General features: G+C 36.4%; 1 protein-coding gene across 7 annotated transcripts in view; it reads right to left on the bottom strand.

Annotated features, from left to right (window-relative positions):
- The window catches only part of HIVEP1 (human immunodeficiency virus type I enhancer binding protein 1), a 177,727-nt gene that overhangs the window by 39,761 nt on the left and 120,453 nt on the right, over positions 1 to 17,513 (bottom strand). For 5 of the 7 annotated variants that reach the window (XM_027877171.1, XM_027877330.1, XM_027877394.1 and 2 more), the window contains exon 4: positions 9,891 to 15,796. The exons of 1 other annotated variant lie outside the window; for it this stretch is intronic. In XM_027877171.1, the coding sequence (XP_027732972.1) occupies positions 9,891 to 15,796 (5,906 nt within the window). Of the gene's footprint in view, positions 1 to 9,890; positions 15,797 to 17,513 lie in introns of those variants that run through there. One more of the 7 variants, XM_027877543.1, reaches the window with a different exon arrangement.

The following is a 17,513-nucleotide window of genomic DNA, read 5'->3' on the forward strand; positions in this document are numbered from 1 at the left end:
TTATCAAAATAAGTCTAAAAAATCATATTATGTTTATAGATTGCTGTTTTTTAAAGAGAAAGTATTAACTATGGGGTAAAAGAAAGAACAAAAAAGGACCATCAAAGGATAGATGGCCTAAGGGGCTAAAGATTGAAGAGGAAATTAAAGAATCAGAAGTTAAAGTAGAAGTGTTGAACTGAAGAACATGAATTCAATCTTTTGAGACTCCTAGAATCTGTGTCTTCTGTCAGACAGAATAGAGGAGTTGGGAGTTTCATAAATGAGAAGAGTGAAGGTGGAGGACAGAGGCGAACAAGTGATGTATTCCTACTAAGTCCATGGGTGAACAACAAAGGGATGGCGATTCCTATATTCTTTTCACAAGAGGAGGGTGTTAGGCAGAATAAAAGAAACAAAAATGAACAAAAAACTTAGCCATTTATCTCCTTTTATGAGACGAATTTTTTCTGAATACTTAAACTAGAGAAATAAAAGGCAAAGGAAAGGAAGATCATATATCACTAATAAGTATTGCTTAAAAAAAAACCTTTAAATAAAATCCTAGCAAGAAAGACTAGGATAATATTAATCTAAAAAAAAATTATCCACTTATGATCAAGATGAACTTATACTGGGTATAAAATGACAGTTCCACATTAGGAAAAAAATCCATAAATAATCATATTAAAAACAAAATGCTCCAAAAGAATCAATAAAGAAGCTAATTGTGTCAATAGTTTCAGTAAAGTATTAAGATTCAAAAGAAATTCACAATAATCAAGCATATTTCTATATAACAAAAACAATAACAAAACCTGAGAGAAAATAATATAAAGGGCAATCCCCCAATATAATTACCAATTGCAAAAAATACCAAGCAATCAATCTAGCAAGGCATATCTAGGATTTCCATAGATAAAATCACAAAAAATTATTTAAAGAAAAAAATAACTTAAATAAACGGAGGGCCCTTCATTGGGTTGCATCAATATTACAGATTATTAGTAGTGGCAATAATATCAATGGAATCAAATCAACTTGTTAACTTGTTGATTTTTGTTGTTGATACATCAATCAAACTACTCAAGGTTTAGTTTATAGAGCAAAATAAAATATGCCTTTTGTTTGGAGAACAAAAATATCTAGACTCCTGAGGGAAAAAATTCCAAAAAAAAAAAGAGGAAGGGGAAAGAGCATGTCTAGGCCTAAGATTACATCTACCATAAAGCAAAAATTATTAAAACCATTTGATACTATTAATTTTTTTAATGTAGAACAGATAAGAAAAAGAAGAATCAGAAACAAGTGAACCAAACACTCAATGTTTGACAAAAATTAAGAACATAAATTGCTTGAGAAAAGGACTCTATTTGATTAGAACTGCCAGGAAAATTAGAAAACACTTTAGTAGAACTTAGGTTGAGAATAACATCTTACGTCATGTACCACAAGGAGTTCAAAAAGAATGTTAACACTAAATATTAAAGGTCACTCTATTTTTAAAAATAGAAAAGAATGAAATACAGCAATTTTCTCTGCTACAGTTGGGGAGTTCTTATTAAAAGATAGTTAGAATCAAGAAGACCTTGGTTTGAATCCTGCCTCCAGCAAGCATCTGCTATAACACCCTAGTAAGTCACTTAATTTCTCGAGGTCTCAGTTTCTAAATATGATAAATAAGAAAGTTGAATTCTGTGACCTCTAAACTCTCTTCCAACAAATTCTATGACCCTGTATTCAAAGGATAGGCATGATCACAAAAGACAAAACAGATAACTCTGAAGTAGGAGTAAGACCAATGCACCTAATATGAGAAGAGAAGCTGTAGACCAGTGAAAAATTGGATCAAAAAAGTTGTTACATAGTTTTGATACTGAAGATGCACAGGAATATAGGGAACTAATGCAGATACATAGGACCAAAAGCTATTTCCTAATGGCTACGTGGTCAAATAATAGGCACCAACAGGCGTCCAAAGAATTGCAAACTGTTAAGAATCACATGAAAGCTTGATCTATATTACCACTGATAAAGAAAAATGTAAATCAAAATAATTCTCAAGTTTCACCTCATAACCATGAAACTGGAAATTATTTTAAAATATAGTTATAGTTTTGTGATTTTATCTATGGAAATCCTAGATATGCCTTGCTAGATTGATTGCTTGGTATTTTTTGCAATTGGTAGTTATATTGGGGGATTGCCCTTTATATTATTTTCTCTCAGGTTTTGTTATTGTTATTGTTATATAGAAATATGCTTGATTATTATGAATTTCTTTTGAATCTTAATACTTTACTGAAGCTATTAAAATTCAATATTAGAAGGACGTAGTAAAACTGACAAGAAAAAGCTTTTACAGTGGAAGGGAAGTGGGGGAAGGTGACAGGGAATGAGTGAATCTTATTCTCATCAGATTTGGCTTAAGGAGAGAATAACATACACACTCAACTGGGCCTACAGGAAAATAGGGGGAAAGGGGATAAGAGGGGGAGGTGATAGAAGGGTGGGCAGGGGGAGGAGGTAATCAGAAGCAAACTTCTGAGGAGGGACAGGGTCAAAAGAGAGAATAGAATAAACATGGGGGTAGGACAGGATGAAGGGAAATACAGTTAAGTTTTTCACAACATGACTACTATGGAATTGTTTTGCATGACTACACATGTATAACCTGTATCAAGTTGCTTGCCTTCTCAACGAGGGTGGGGGGAAGGAGAAAGAGAGAGAATTTGGAACCTAAAGCTTTAAAAACGAATATTAAAAATTGTTTTTACATGCAAGTGGGAGATAAGATACACAGGCAATAGGGTATAGAAATCTATCCTGCCCTACAGGAAAATAGAAGGGGAAGAGGATAAGAGAAGGGGGTGGTGATAGAAGGGGAAAGGTATTCAGAATGCACGCTGTCTTAGGGTGAGGAAAGGGGCAACTTGGGGAGAAAATTTGGAACTCAAAATCTTGTAGAAATAAATGTTGAAAACTAAAAATTAATTAATTAATTAAAAACAAAAAAGGAGGGCTGTGGACACACAACACTCAGGGTATAACCATGAACTGGGTCAACCATTCTGGAAAGCAACTTGGAATTAAAGTGACAAAAATGTCCATGTTCTTTGGTCCATATATCCTACTGCTAGGCATCTCCTCCTAGGGAAGTCAAAGATAGGAAGTTCCTAAATGTACCAAATTATTTATAGCAATGATTTTCACAGAAGTAAAAAGAACTGAAAACAAAGTAAGATGCCCAGCATTCTGGAATTGATAAACAAATTGTGGTATATGAATGTGAAGGGATATTATTTTCTGTAACAATCAATGAATATGAAAATAGACAGCAAAACATGTGAAGTCTTATAGGAACCATCTCAAAGTGAAGTAAGCAGAACCAAGAAAACACAATTCATACAACAATGTAAATAGAATGAAAAAAAAACCCCTAAATGTTATATAATTATATTGCCAAATTTGATCAGAAAGAGATGAAAAACTGCCTCTTTCCTTTTTTTGTACAGGTGGTGGAAGAGGGGTAATCAATATGGTATGTTGCAATCAATAAGAAATTTTTAACGAGTCAAGATGGCAAAGTAGAGGAAATAACCCAGCTGAACTCTCCCAATATCCCCCTCCAAACAACTTTAAAATAATGCATCAAATGGAATTTTGGAGTGACATAGCCAACAAAAGGTCATGGTGAGGCATTTTCACAGCCCAAAACAATTTAGGAGGTCAGTGGGAGAGGTCTGTGACACTATGGTGGGGGCTGGCCTGGAGCACAAGCAGCATCAGCACCACTGATGAGCGCTGGAGGTGGCTACAACAGCAGCAGCAGCAGCAGTTTTGGGGTCACTCCGCCCAGAGATGGATAAGGGAATTGGGCAACTGGTAAGAAAGAGATTACAGAGGACCATTTGCTAGCACTGGGTGTAAGACCTATACAGTTCTAAGTCACAGTTTCATTGCAGAGAGGAGCACTTGTGTTCTGTCCGAAGGGAGCATGGGCCTTGGTTGCAGCTGCAGGGCAGAGAGGAGACTAGTACTTGCAGCTTCAAGGGAACATGAGATCTTCCTGAGTAAAGATCAGAACAGAGACCAAGACTGAAGCTTGGGATAGTGCCTTCCTCTCCCCCTCCCCATCTCCCCCAGATGCACAGAGTCTACCTTTAACAAAAAGTTCAAAGTCAAGAAACAGACTGGAAAAATTAGAAAAAAAATAGAACATCACCATAAAAAGCTACTATGGTTGCAGGGAAGATCAAGACACAAATTTAGAAGAAAATTACAATGGCAAAACAACTACAAGCAAAGGCTCAGAAAAAAAATGCAAATCAGACTCAAGTCCAACAAGAACTCCTAGAAGGGTTAAAGAAAGCCATAAGAGTAGAAGAAGAAAAATTGTAAAAAGAAATGAGAGTAATCCAAGAAAATTATGAAAAGAGAATTAACAGCTTGGTAAAAGAAGCACAAAAATACTGAAGAAAATAACTTTTATAAAACAGAACTTGCCAAATGGTAAAAGAGGCACACAATTCACTGAAGAAAGGAGTTAGCTAAATAGAAAAATAGGTACAAAAGCTCACTGAAGAAAATAATTCTTTAAAAATTAGAATTGGGTAAATGGAAGCTAATGATTCCATGAAATGCCAAGAAACAATAAAATAAAGTCAAAAGAATGAAAAGAAAATGTGAATTACCTCATCAGAAAAACTGACCTAGAAAACAGATTAAGGAGAGATAATTTAAGAATTAGTGGGCTGCCTGAAAGCCATTATTAAAAAAAAAAAAAGCCTACATATCTTATTTTTAGAAATCATCTAGGAAAACTGATAATATACTAGAACCAGAGAGTAAAATAGAAACTGAAAAAAATCCACCAATCACCTCCTGAAAGACATCCCAAAATGAAAACTCTCAGGAATATTAGAGCCAAATTCCAGAACTCCCAGGTCATGGAGAAAATATTGCAAGCAGCCAGAAAGAAACCATTTGATATCATGCAGTCAGAGTCAGTATCACACAAGATTTAGTAGCTTCCATGTTAAAGGAGCAGAAGGCAAAGGAGTTAGCATTAAAAACAATAATAATCTACCCAGCAAAACTGACTGTAATCTTTCAGGAGAAAAAAAAAATGGATATTCATTGAAATAGAGGATTTTCAAGCATTCCTGATGAAAAAATTTGAGCTGAACAGAAAATCTAACATTCAAACTTAAGACTCAAAAGAAGCATAAAAAAGTAAACATGAAAGAGAAATCATACGGGACTTAATAAGGTTAATTTGGGAAGACGATACATGTAACCGAAGAACTTTATCATTATTAGGGTAGTTAGAAAATCTACATAGAGGGTACAGAGGGTTAAAAAAATATGAAGGGACAAGAAAGAACAATGCATTGGGAAAAGAGGGAAGGGACGGGAAGAATGGGGAAAATTATCTCACAAAAAAAAGGCACACAAGGAAGAGCTTTCACAATGGAGTGGAAAATGGGGGAGGGGTTAGTGGGCAATTCTTGAATATCACTCATCTGAACTAGTTCTTAGAGGGAAGAAAAAATATACGTGTGTATGTGTGTGGGCATTTATGCCTTCTCAATGGGTGGGGGAGGAGCTGGAGAGAGAGTCTGGAGCTAAATTTTTAAAAAAGAATATTAAAAACAAATTATAAATTTGCTGAAAAAAAAAACTTTTAAAAACCTATGTGGCAAGCACTGTAGTAACATTGGAAATACAAAGGCTAGAGTGAACCTGCCCCTGACCTTGAAAAGTTTATCATCCTCCTCCTCCTCCTGGGAACAGGCTGCAGAGGTATTTAAATGGCAAACAGAGGAATTTATATTCAGTTTCAGAGGTGATACTGAATGGCATTTTAGGAAAATCACTTTGACAGCTCAGGAATGATGGAAGGAAGAAGACTAATTAGGATATTACTTAAATAGTTCATATGGGAAGTGATGAGGGCCTGAACTACAACAGTAGTTAAGTGAGAGGAGAGAAAAAATCCAATGCTCAAAACCTTGTGGAAATGGAATTGACAAGATCTGGCAACTGAATGGACATGTGCAGTTAAGAAGAGGAGTCAAAAAGGACTCCAATGATGTAAGCCTTGGTGACTAGAAGGATGGTGGTAGCCTCAACAGAAAAAGAGAAGTTAGGAAGAGGGTTGGCTTCATGGGGAAAGATGTTTAATTCAGTTTTGGACATGTTTGGTTGGAGGCACCTATGGAACATTCAGATGACAGACGAAGGCCGGATATATAGATCTGGCAGTCAGTCTGCATACAAATCATAATGGAATTCACTTGAGCTGATGAAGTGACCAAAAGAGAGAGAAAATACAGAAAGAAAAGGACCCAGGACATAGCCACAGAGTACATCCACAATTAGGAGGTAGTATATGGTTGATGATCCAGTATTAGAGATTTAGAATGAGTAGTTAGCAGGCAGAAGGAGAACTGAGTGGGAGCAGTATCATGAAAATGCAAAGAAGAAAAAGTAACCAGGAAGAGAAGGTGGTAGAGTTTCAAGAAGGATGAGTATTGAGCAAAGGCTCTTAGATTTGGCAATTAAGAGATCTTTGGTAACTGTAAAGAGCAGTGAATGATGAGGTCAGAAGTCAGATTTCAAAGACATGAGGAATGAGCAGATAGGAAATGAAGGCAATGAGAAAAGACAGTTTCTGAAATACAGAGACAGAGAGACAAGACAGACAGAAAGAGATTCCCCAGAAAAGGAAAAGATGTCAGGGGAAGTAATCTGGAGAAGAAAGGGGTTGGCCTTGGCATGGACAATTACCACCTCTTAAACTTAAAGACTTAACTAAAGATAGGGAATGATGTCAACGGACTTTGGATTGTAAATAAGGAAAAGAGCTTTGATAAGAAAGAGTGAAAAGGGGACTTTTGTTAGGAACACAGTCCAACCAAGTATTTCCTCCCAAGAAACCTTCTCCAGAAACTACTTCTGCTACAAATTCTCCTGCAGATAATCATATATTTGAATAATTATCTTCTTGAATATAATAATAAATTTCAACAGTTTCTTTATTAAAGAAGGCTAAGGCAGCTAGGTGGCATATAGCATAGGGTGCTGGATCTAGAGTCAGGAAGGCCTGAATTCAAATCCAGCCTCATATACTTCTTACCAGTTTGCAGATACTTCTTAGACCCTTTACAAGTCATTTAACTATTGTGTGTTTCAGTTTCCTGAATTGTAAAGTGGGGTCACAATAGTAATTACCTCACAGAGTTGTTATGAGGATTACATGAGATAATATGTGTAAAGTGTTCTAGTGCCTAGCACATAGTTGGCGCTTAATAAATGCTTATTCCCCTTAAAGAAACAAGGATGATGATTTTAGGAAAACAGTATCACAACACAAAATGAGATTAGAGGATTCATTAAAAAACATCTAGGGTGTGTAGACAAGCCTATCATGTGAACTGTTTACACATTCTTTTTTTTTGCACAAAATGAAAAAAAAATGGGCTAAAAATTTGCCATTTATTTTCACTGCTCAGAATACAGTAAATGTGCACACACATGATCAATAGATCATAGAAATTTGACTTGGAAATGGAAGGGATCTCAAAGGAAATCCAGTTCAATCTTCTTTCTCCCAAGTTCCAGACTTAACCCTTCCCTCATTTTACAGATGAATAAACTGGGGTCCAGAAATATTCAGCACTTCGGTTAAGATCATATATACGGCAAATGGCAAGAGACAGGATTCAAATTGAGGTCCTTTAACAATAAATCCATTGCTCTTCCCACTGTACCACTCCACTTGTTTTGTATTTATGAGTGTGTGAGACAGTGTATGTGTTTTAATCTTAGTATCAGTAACTATGCAGCAAGCGACTAATATTAATTACGAAAAGTCTCTTACTTTTGGGGGGGGGGAGAGGGAAAGTACCAGGTATGTGATTTCCAACAATACAGGTCAGCAACTGCTCTGGAACTCAAGGTCTTCAAAGAATTGCCTGGGGGACACTGAGAGAGTGAGAGGAAGTGATTTGCCCAGGGTCACATGACTGATATAGAGCTTGAACCCGGGAAAGCTCCAAGGCCACCTGTTCTTTGCTGTCTCTTAATTTAGAATTGCTGATTTTAAACATTCTTTTTTTTTTTTTGCACAATCCTTAATTAATTTTTTAAAAGAAAAACAATTAGGTAAATGAGGGCTTCACAATCTTCTTTGTTTAAACTTAAAGAAAATGTTGCTTCTTAATCTTCAATCTATAGTTCTGCCCATTGAATCATATTGTCGAATATAAGAGAGGTATATAAACACCTTTAAGCTGAAAATGTCTAAGAAATAGGGTTATTAAAGAGTGTCATTCAATTTCTGATATCTTCAGAGTCAAAACTATTGTTCTAGAAGCAAGAATGACAGTAAGGAAACACCTACAGTCTCCTATCCACAGGGGGACTATTAAAAAAGGAAAAATGCAGCATATTCATGATGAACAATTTTCTAAATACTATCATAACTCCGTTCCCCACAATGCAAATCTGATAAATTCGTTCAAGTGTTAGAAAATAAAAGATTATAAAGTAAATACCTTAAAAAATGCAAAGCCAACATAAAAAAATCAATTTGAGGTACTGTATAGTCAGAATCCAGATATGTGTTTGTGTTTGAGTGTGCATGTGCACACGTGTGTGCGTGTGTGTGTGTTTTAAATCTTGCAGCCACTGACCACAGCAGCTCAACACAGAGTTTAAGAGAAATGCTTTAAAAAGTGTCATATCTGATTATCATAGATAGCCACAGAGTAAAGGGCATGCAAATTCTTTCAAACAGTCATCCTACAGTTTTGTTAAGAAATGTCTTCATATCTGAGGTGTCTCATATTTGTGACTAACAATTTTACTAAGTTATTCAACAATAGCTCAACATTAAAGTCAAATACGCAACAACAACAACCACAAAAACCTTACATAAACATAAACTTGAATATGTCTTACTTACTTTGATAGGGAATGTCCTTAAAGTACTCTGCTTGAATGAGGGGGCAATTCTAAAGGGAAATAAACCTGCTCCTAAGGGGAGAAGCCCTCACACCTCATCCTTTTAAATTATATTCTATGAAAGCTCTGATATTGAAGATTTTCATAAACTTCTCCTACTAGAAAGTTATCATTCATGTCCTCTCTTCCTCATTCTGCCTGTTAAATGTACTCATTCTTTAAGGTTCTGTCTTTGGTACTCTTTTCTTTCTACAATCTTTATCTTGATTATCTCCTTTCCTCCAGCAGATTACACTACCACCTTTATGTGGACGATTTCCCAAATCTTTAGCTGTAGCCTAGACTTCCTTTCCCAAGCTCTAGACTCCCACTTCCAAAAGTCCTGCTGAACAGCTCTACTTGAAAGACCAACCAGGACCAAAACTCTACATATTTAACTTGAACTCACAATGGTCACTTGCTGTCCATCTCCTTTATTGTCCCAATCAGTTCTTCCCCTTGGTTACTCTTTTTATAGTAATACTATCAAACCAGTCATGCAGGCTTGAAACCTGAATCACCTTTTATTTCATCCTTAATTTCACATGCACATCTCCGGTTACCAAGCTGATTCTATCTCCACAATGTCTCTTATTTGTGCTATTCTACTGCCACTGCCCCAGTTCAAGTCTTCAACATTGCTCATGGGACTACTGGACAATAACTTCTCCAAATTATCTGTGTCAGAAAATGTAACAAGATAGACATCTTGAAAGGCCTATGGTTACTTAGTATAGTACATTATGACAAATGTTATTCTTTTGCTTAAATAATTACCTGCATAATTAGGACAGATTTCAGTGGTTTCAATGAAAATACATTATTTTTCAATTAAACACTTTAGAAGTACAAAGAAATTAATTATATGAACTGTTTTAAGAAAATAATTACAAGGGAAGTACCTTGCTTAAGTTGTTTTTCCATTTGCTTGAATAGACCAGTACATCTGATTTGGAATGAGAAGTTATTGCTTGACTATATAGGGATTTTCCAAACTTCTGTTTTGAATTAAGGAGAGAAAGTGCAATTTTTGTAGGCAAACCAAGTGGATTTGGATTACTGGAACTAATATTCCACAGTGAATATGCTGAAGTTTTTTGGTCATTTTGAGGCAAATGTAATGGCTTCTGTTTTACAAGGTAACACCATGTAAAACTTGTTGTAGTCTTTAGGCTTGGAAAGGATAGCTGCTGAACATCTCCTGAATGAAATGCAGAAGTTAGCTCCTTGATGCTCATTTTGTTACACTTGTTCTTAACCACTGAGGAATTCCTTTCTTGGTTACTGTTTGCATTCTTCAAAGGAGAAATTTGAATATGTTCTGGAGAAGATACAGGTGGTTTTCTAGATGCAAGATTTAGAGATATAGAAGACTTAATGTTTCCCAATTCTGGCAATTCTTTTATATGGTCTGCAATTTCAGATTTCAAATTTCCTGAAGAGGTACTGGCTGGTAAACCATCTGTCAAATGGCCAGGGTCACTGCTCTTTGCAAGTTGTGGAATAACTTCCTGATCCAATAAAACACCTTCAAGGGGATCTGTAGTACAAACCTGTCTCACCAAAACAGGTTTTTTGTGTTTATTAGAGTCACTAATTTTCACGTTCAACAGCTGTAATGATCTGATATCTGTTATACAAACAGCACCATTTTCATCTTTAGCTCGCTTCTGTTGTTTCTCCATGGCAATATCTAAACTATTGGCTGGGGAAAGCATTCTTTTACTTGATGCTGATGCTTCTGGGTGAGGAAAAAGGCCACTGACGGGGATTTTCTGAATCAAGGATTCTGACAATGTTGAATTTTGGCCTATCTCAGAAAATACATTTTTATTAACAAGCTGTTTTTGTGAATTTGGCAAAGCATTCTGGGGATCCTGGTGAGACTTTGGCATCTGAATTGCACTTTCTGATGTTGGCACTGTAACCATATTTGTCTTGCAAACTGACTGATTTGATTGATCCTGGGTTACTAAAATTTGTGGAAGGGATGTAACAGTAGCAAGACTATAAGGTGGTACATTACTGTGAATATGAACAGGAACCACAAAAGGTGATGTCTTCTGTATTTGAGTGCACAAATGTCCAGATTTTAGAGGTGGCAAAGGGCAAGAAGTAGATGTACTTGGTATTTTTAATGAAGTCACACTTTGGTCCATACTAACTAGATTTGGACGAACTTGGTTTGATAAGGGATTTATGGAATTTGAACATGACTGACTTGAATGCAGAGTTTTAAAGTGAAGTTGATACTTTGGAGCAAAGCAATCTTCACTTTCAGAAGACAAATGAGTGGTGGAGACAGCGTCTGATTTTTTACCTTGTGTTGTCACTTCAAAAGAAGTTTGCACATTTGGGTGTTGAGGGGTAAGATAAATTTGATTTGTTAAGTTGATACCTAAAAGCTGCTGAGGGGTTGTAGAAACAGAATTTGAGATTACTGGTTCCAAGTCCTTAACCTGAATCTGGGAAAGCAAAGAGTTTGAAGGAAACTCATTTAAAGATTTACTACAGATCTGAGATCTATGAAATGTCATTGTGGTTACATCTGATACGAGAGTATTCGGGAAAGATGATGGCATTACAGGAGGCAGATGACTCTCTGGAGCTATGTTTAGAGATATTTGACGTACAAGAGGTCCCCTCCTTCTTTCTAAAAGAGGCACATGTCCTGTAATTCCAATACCAGTAGGAGACTTCAGAGTCTGTACCTCCACAAGTGGAATAGATTTGGATGGAGATGTGTTTCCACAGTCAAAAGATTTACTTCTAAAGTCAGAGACCTCCATAGATGGCTGTGTGCAATTAATTTGTTCTGAAGCAGCTCGTCTCATTTCCCTGTAAGGAGTTCCTGGCACATTCAATGTTTGTGAGCCAGCTGGAATCATAAGGAGTTCTGATTTATTTATACTTTCAATTTTGGAGGTATTCTCAATTTTAGAAACCTCATCTATATCTAAAGAAGCTGAGAAACTTGAAGTATGTGATAAACTGCTCTCCCTACTTAGGCTCCTAGAAAGGGTAGAATCAAAGCTCGATTCGGCAGAGGAGTGTTCCATCTCAGCTAGACGAATCCTTTTCTTTTTGGGTGGCAGTTTCTCTGTTGGCAATTTTGCTAAAGTTTCACTCCGTTGAGGCCAATTAAATTTTTCTGTTTTTTCTTGATCATTACTTTGGGTTTCATGGTCACGATCTGGTTCTTCTGTGACCAATATTTCAGGGACTTGTATATTACGTTGGCGAACTAGTCTTGACTGTATCAGCAGATTTCTTTCATTTGAAACCACTCTAGGATTTTCTTGAAATTCTGCTCTAGGTGAATCTGACAACACAAGTTGGGGGTGGTAAACAGCACTCCCAGGAATACATCCATCCTCTTGAATAATTCTAACTGTTTTCAAAGGCCCATGCTTCATTGATCTACTAAGCTCTTGAAAAGAAACTGGGGAACTTCTTTCAAAAGGTTCAGATTTTTCAAAGGAAGTAGGTCTGCTTAGTGAATTGGTATGCTGTATTACTGAAATACCAGTCCCTTGTCTTTTCAGCTCTATCTTTTCCTGGGTAACTGCATTTATTTGCTTTTCCACAATGGGAGAGAGTTTGGGTTCAATAATCTGTTCTGCGATCCTAGTAACAAGCTGAATTTGAGATTTTTGCAATGTTATACATCCAGATTGTTTTCTACTTATGTCAACACTATGTTTAGACAAACTAGTAATTCCTGAAATATTCTGACACTGAATACCTTCTAAACTTTTTGAAGCAATTCCACTTTCATTTTGCTGAAGATCATCATCATCTCCAGCACTTTTCATTTTCCTTCTTTTTCTTATCTGGGGTGTCTGCTCCCAGACTCCAGATGGACCAGCCATTCTATAATGCAGGATTGGAGGTTGTGTACTGCTAGACACTGGACTGTGTTCAGCTTCTCGTATAGCTACCTTTGTTTTTGGTCCATGTAACTCTGAACAGTAAAATTTCTTGTGATTTTCAAAATTTTCCAGTTTCCTATACCTGTTTCGACAGGTTTCACACTCAAACATTGTTCCTCGGCCTTGATGGGATTTCTTTTTTTCCAAATTTGATCCTTGTGCAAATGACTTACTTCTTGGCAATAAAGTTTCATTAGAAACATTACATCCAAGATAGCCTTCATCTGAAGACTGTGCTGTTCCAAGAACATGATTTTCATTTGAAGAAGAATCTTCTATTGCTGTCTGTCTCACAAGAGTACGAGGATGTCCACTTTGTTGTACTGAAGAATTAGGTCCTGATACAAAGACATCATCGTAAAAAGAGCCAATTTTGTCATCAAACGATTGACTTCCTCTTAGTGGATGTGGAGGTGGTATTATATTTGCAGGTACAGCTGAATAACCTGTAGTAGGCATAGAATTACTTCTGGTTATAGGTAAACAGTCAAGGGAAGGTACAGACAAAAGAAAAACTTGTTTAGATTTCTCAGTAGGTGTGAAAGGGGACTTTGGTATATCAGAACTTGAGCTAGTTCTCCTTCCCATGGGTTTTAGGTCAAACTGGAAAGAATCTTTAAATATATATGATTTTGGTGAATCTATACTGCCTCTTCGAGAGAGAGAGGTTCTTCTTGGTTTCACACTATCTAGCTGCTTATCATCTACCAAGGCTTCATTATCAGATATTAACTTTGATATGCGTTCTTCCAGTGTTTTTGTTGCCATTGGTGGACGCATTTGACCAGATAAAATCAATGCTTTTTCACCAGAGGCTGTCTGTGTAGCAGAAGGTGGTGCTGTACTGACAGGAACTGTATAGGGTCCATTATTTTTAGTTTGATCTTTTTCAGTGGTGGGTAACACTCTTACAAAAGGAGAAGGTGGACTCATTGTCTGATCAGTACTTTCAGAACGTGAAAAGTAACCTGAATCTGTGCTTCCTAAACTTCGAGGACTCAGCAAATGCTTTCCTTGTTGCTCTTGGGGACAATCAGTAGCCTGTTGCCTTTGTAGTTGTGCATGGATTGGTCCTACATGAGATTCTTGTCTTTCTTCTGACTGTGAAACATCCCCTTTCTGATGGGGCTTATTATCAGTCTCTAAGGAAGACACATTATCTAAATTTGACTTTGTGTTTATAACTTGTATGTCCCTTGGTTTTTGGGTATTAGGAAGTTCAAGAGTAGAATCTATAACTTTTGGACTATCAGCTCTTAAAGGGGAAATGTTCACTGGGTGAACTACTACTTTAGGTAGTGCTGTTCTTCCTTGTGATTCTGAAGAATTTTCCTGTAGTGAAAAGTCACCTAATACATGATCTGGGTTGCTTGGAATAGAACTTGATTTCTGTAAAGTTTCAGAATTTGATATAATTTTCATTATTTGTGTAGACTCCAGTTCTATGGAACCTTGGTCATCTTGTCTTTCATCAGCAGTACCTTCATCATCACTTTCACCACTTTCTTCAACATCCGAATGAATATTAAGTGCTTTAGCTGATTCATGTGATAGGAATAAACCACTTGAATCTGGCTGTAAGACAAGTCCCAGTTTGATAGCATGTGCATGAGATTTTTTGTGCTTATATAAATTGCTTTTAGTCTTAAATGAAAATCCACAAGTCACACAAGGATAGGGCCTTTCTCCTGTATGGGAGCGGATATGCTTTAGAAGAACACTAGGTTTTGCACAAGCCCTACTGCAATATTCACAAATGTATTTTCCTTGCTTTTTGGGCTTCTGATCTTTCAAAATTAGACTATACATTTGTTCCACACTGTGATTAACAATGGAAGTGACTTGAGCTGAATTATACATTGGGGCTATAGGTAACTGTGTGGGATTGGTCGGACTTACTGACATTGGTGAAGAAGAATCCACTGGCTGGTTTTGAGGAATAACCTGAGATACATTAGAAGGTGGGGTATGATTTACAGAAGACGTTACTGCCATATTGTATACATGTGGGATTTGGGGGTTATCTTGACTTTGCTGATGTGTAAGTGATCTAGTAAATCCTGGACATACTGAAAGTTGCTGATTATATTGGCTAGATTTAGAAACAAATTGTTCATGGATAGTATGTGAAGGAGAAACTGACTGAAATGATACTTGTTCATCCTTGCCAGCCACAGACACATGTACAGTTTGTAAGGTACAAGGAGAAACTTGTGAATCAGGAAGAAATTCTTGGTGTGACAAAGAGTGATTTGGAGTACTCTGACTGTTTTTAAGTTTAGAAGGAGATCGGGCAGCTTTATTTGGTCTCAGTTTTTCTATCTTTATAGCACAAGAAGGCCCCTTTTGTGATAAGGTACTCAGTTCTGGCTCCATGGCTTTCAATAAGACATCGAATGCAGTGCTTGTGTATGAAGATGAAGTAGTACTACAATTAAAAGTAATACATTCACTGTTGTCAGTCTTAGTCATACTTGACATAGAACTAGAGACACACTGTTCATCGGGCAAATTGAACTCTCCTGAATCAGAGCCTTCTGATCTCCACTTGCGTAATTCCAAGGAATGCTGTGATAAAGACAACTTCTTTGGGGGCACTGATGTTTCAGCTTTGGTTGTTACTACAGGTGTTTCCCCATTTTGTTTGGTAAATTGTTTCCCATTTTCTACTGGAAGGTGATTCTCTTCCTTTTGGTATTCTGAAGTCCTATGAAACACATTAAAAGATTGTTCTGTGTTTTCCTTAAGCTTTGTTTGAAGAGGATTTCTCAGGGGTGATTTTGGTATTTTTTTCAGATGGTTTTCAGTTACAATCTTTTTCCGTTTCACACCTTTAACTGTATCTGTTGTTCCTTTAACACCAGTCTCTAAAATGTCTGTGGGGGGGAAAATGGAAAAAAAAATTTTAATTGGAATGACTTTAAAATACCTCCTATAATAACAACAAAAATGAAGAACACAATAGAATTATGAAAAAATAAGATAAAATTCAAGTAGAATGCAAATGATACTACTTCTTAATATTCTTAACAATTCTTAACACTCACAGTACTCCTATGATCTTTGTGAACAGAACTACTGTGCTACAGCAGTGGTGATCTCTATATTCTTTTTGATTGGACCCATTTATCAGTTAAAAAAATGAACATACATCCTTAATATTAATATACTTTTTTGTTTATGAATTATATACATTTACCACCAGACTATCCTGTATGTTACAAAATGAACAAAAAGTTGAAATTTTAAAAGGGATAAAGATAAATATTTGTTTCTAGGGAGCCCAAGGATTTTATTGTGTAAGGAGGGAAAGACATGATCAGATCTATACTTTAGCATTATCACTTAGGTACTTCTGTAGAGGATGGATTAGAAAGGAAGAGAGACTTGACATAGGGAGACCAATTAGAAGACTACTGTAATAATCCAGGGAGTGAAAAGGGCTAAGGTGGTGGCTGTGTAAGTAGAGAAAAAGACAGATGCAAGAGATTTCATGGAGAGAGGAATAATAAGATTTGGCAAATGTCTGACATATAGGATGTAGGGTAAGAGAGAGTGAGATGTTGGAGATGACACTGAAGTTGCAAGGTTGGATGACTTGAAGGTTGAAGGTGCTCTCAATAGTAATAAGGAAGTTCAGAGGAGGAGGAAAGGTGTAGTAAAGAGGGAAGAGTACAAAGAGGCAGGAAAATGGTACAGTAGTATTGTTGAAACCCTAGGAATCTAAGGGAAAACATGGTAGAAAAAATTAAATGAGATCAGCAAAGGAAGAAACTGAAGACATAATGTCATTTGAAAAAAGGGAACAAATTATTTGAGTTTGGGAAACAGACCATTAACCTGGCAAGAAAACATGATATTGTAGAAAAGGAAGTAAATATTTTAGTGAAGGAAGATGCTAATTATCTGAATATCTTCTGGAGAATCTTTTTTTTTTTTGTCTATCAGAAAGCAATGCAGTTAAATTTATGACATACCTCAGTGACAGCATTATGTTTCAAAAGCAAGAGGAAGCAGAAGAGCGAATTGCTGATTCTGGACCAACGAGAAGGAACTGGTTACTTAAGTAGAAATAATATAAGATATATACATATATATATATATATATATACACACACATATGAGGTATATATATATATGTATATATATACACACACACACATATATACAGAGAGAGAGAGAGACAGACAGACAGAGAGAGAGAGAGAGAGGTAGAAGTAGGTAGAAGGCAATCTGAGAGGAGATGGCATTAGTAATTAAGGATGTAAAGTGAGATTTGGGCAGAGCACTGAAGTCAGGGAAATTAAGAAGCAAAAGATGAGAGAGAAGAGCATTCCAAGCGCGGAGGAAAGCCAGTGTAAAGGCAAGGGTATAGTAAGTGGAGTATATGGGAATTATAATCCCCATTTTATGGATGAGAAAATAGCCAAAGAGAGGTTAAGTGACTTGCCCTGGCCAGCATATATCAGAAACAGAATTTGAACTCATGTCTTCCTGACTTCAAGTTTAGACTTCTACCCAATATTTCACCTATCTGCAAATTTCAAACATTCCTAGGGGTGTAGAAAGTTTGACCATTCAGTCAACACTCAT

The sequence above is a fragment of the Vombatus ursinus genome, unplaced genomic scaffold, assembly GCF_900497805.2.
Source record: "Vombatus ursinus unplaced genomic scaffold, bare-nosed wombat genome assembly UNPS02000577.1, whole genome shotgun sequence".
Taxonomy (NCBI): Eukaryota; Metazoa; Chordata; class Mammalia; order Diprotodontia; family Vombatidae; genus Vombatus; species Vombatus ursinus.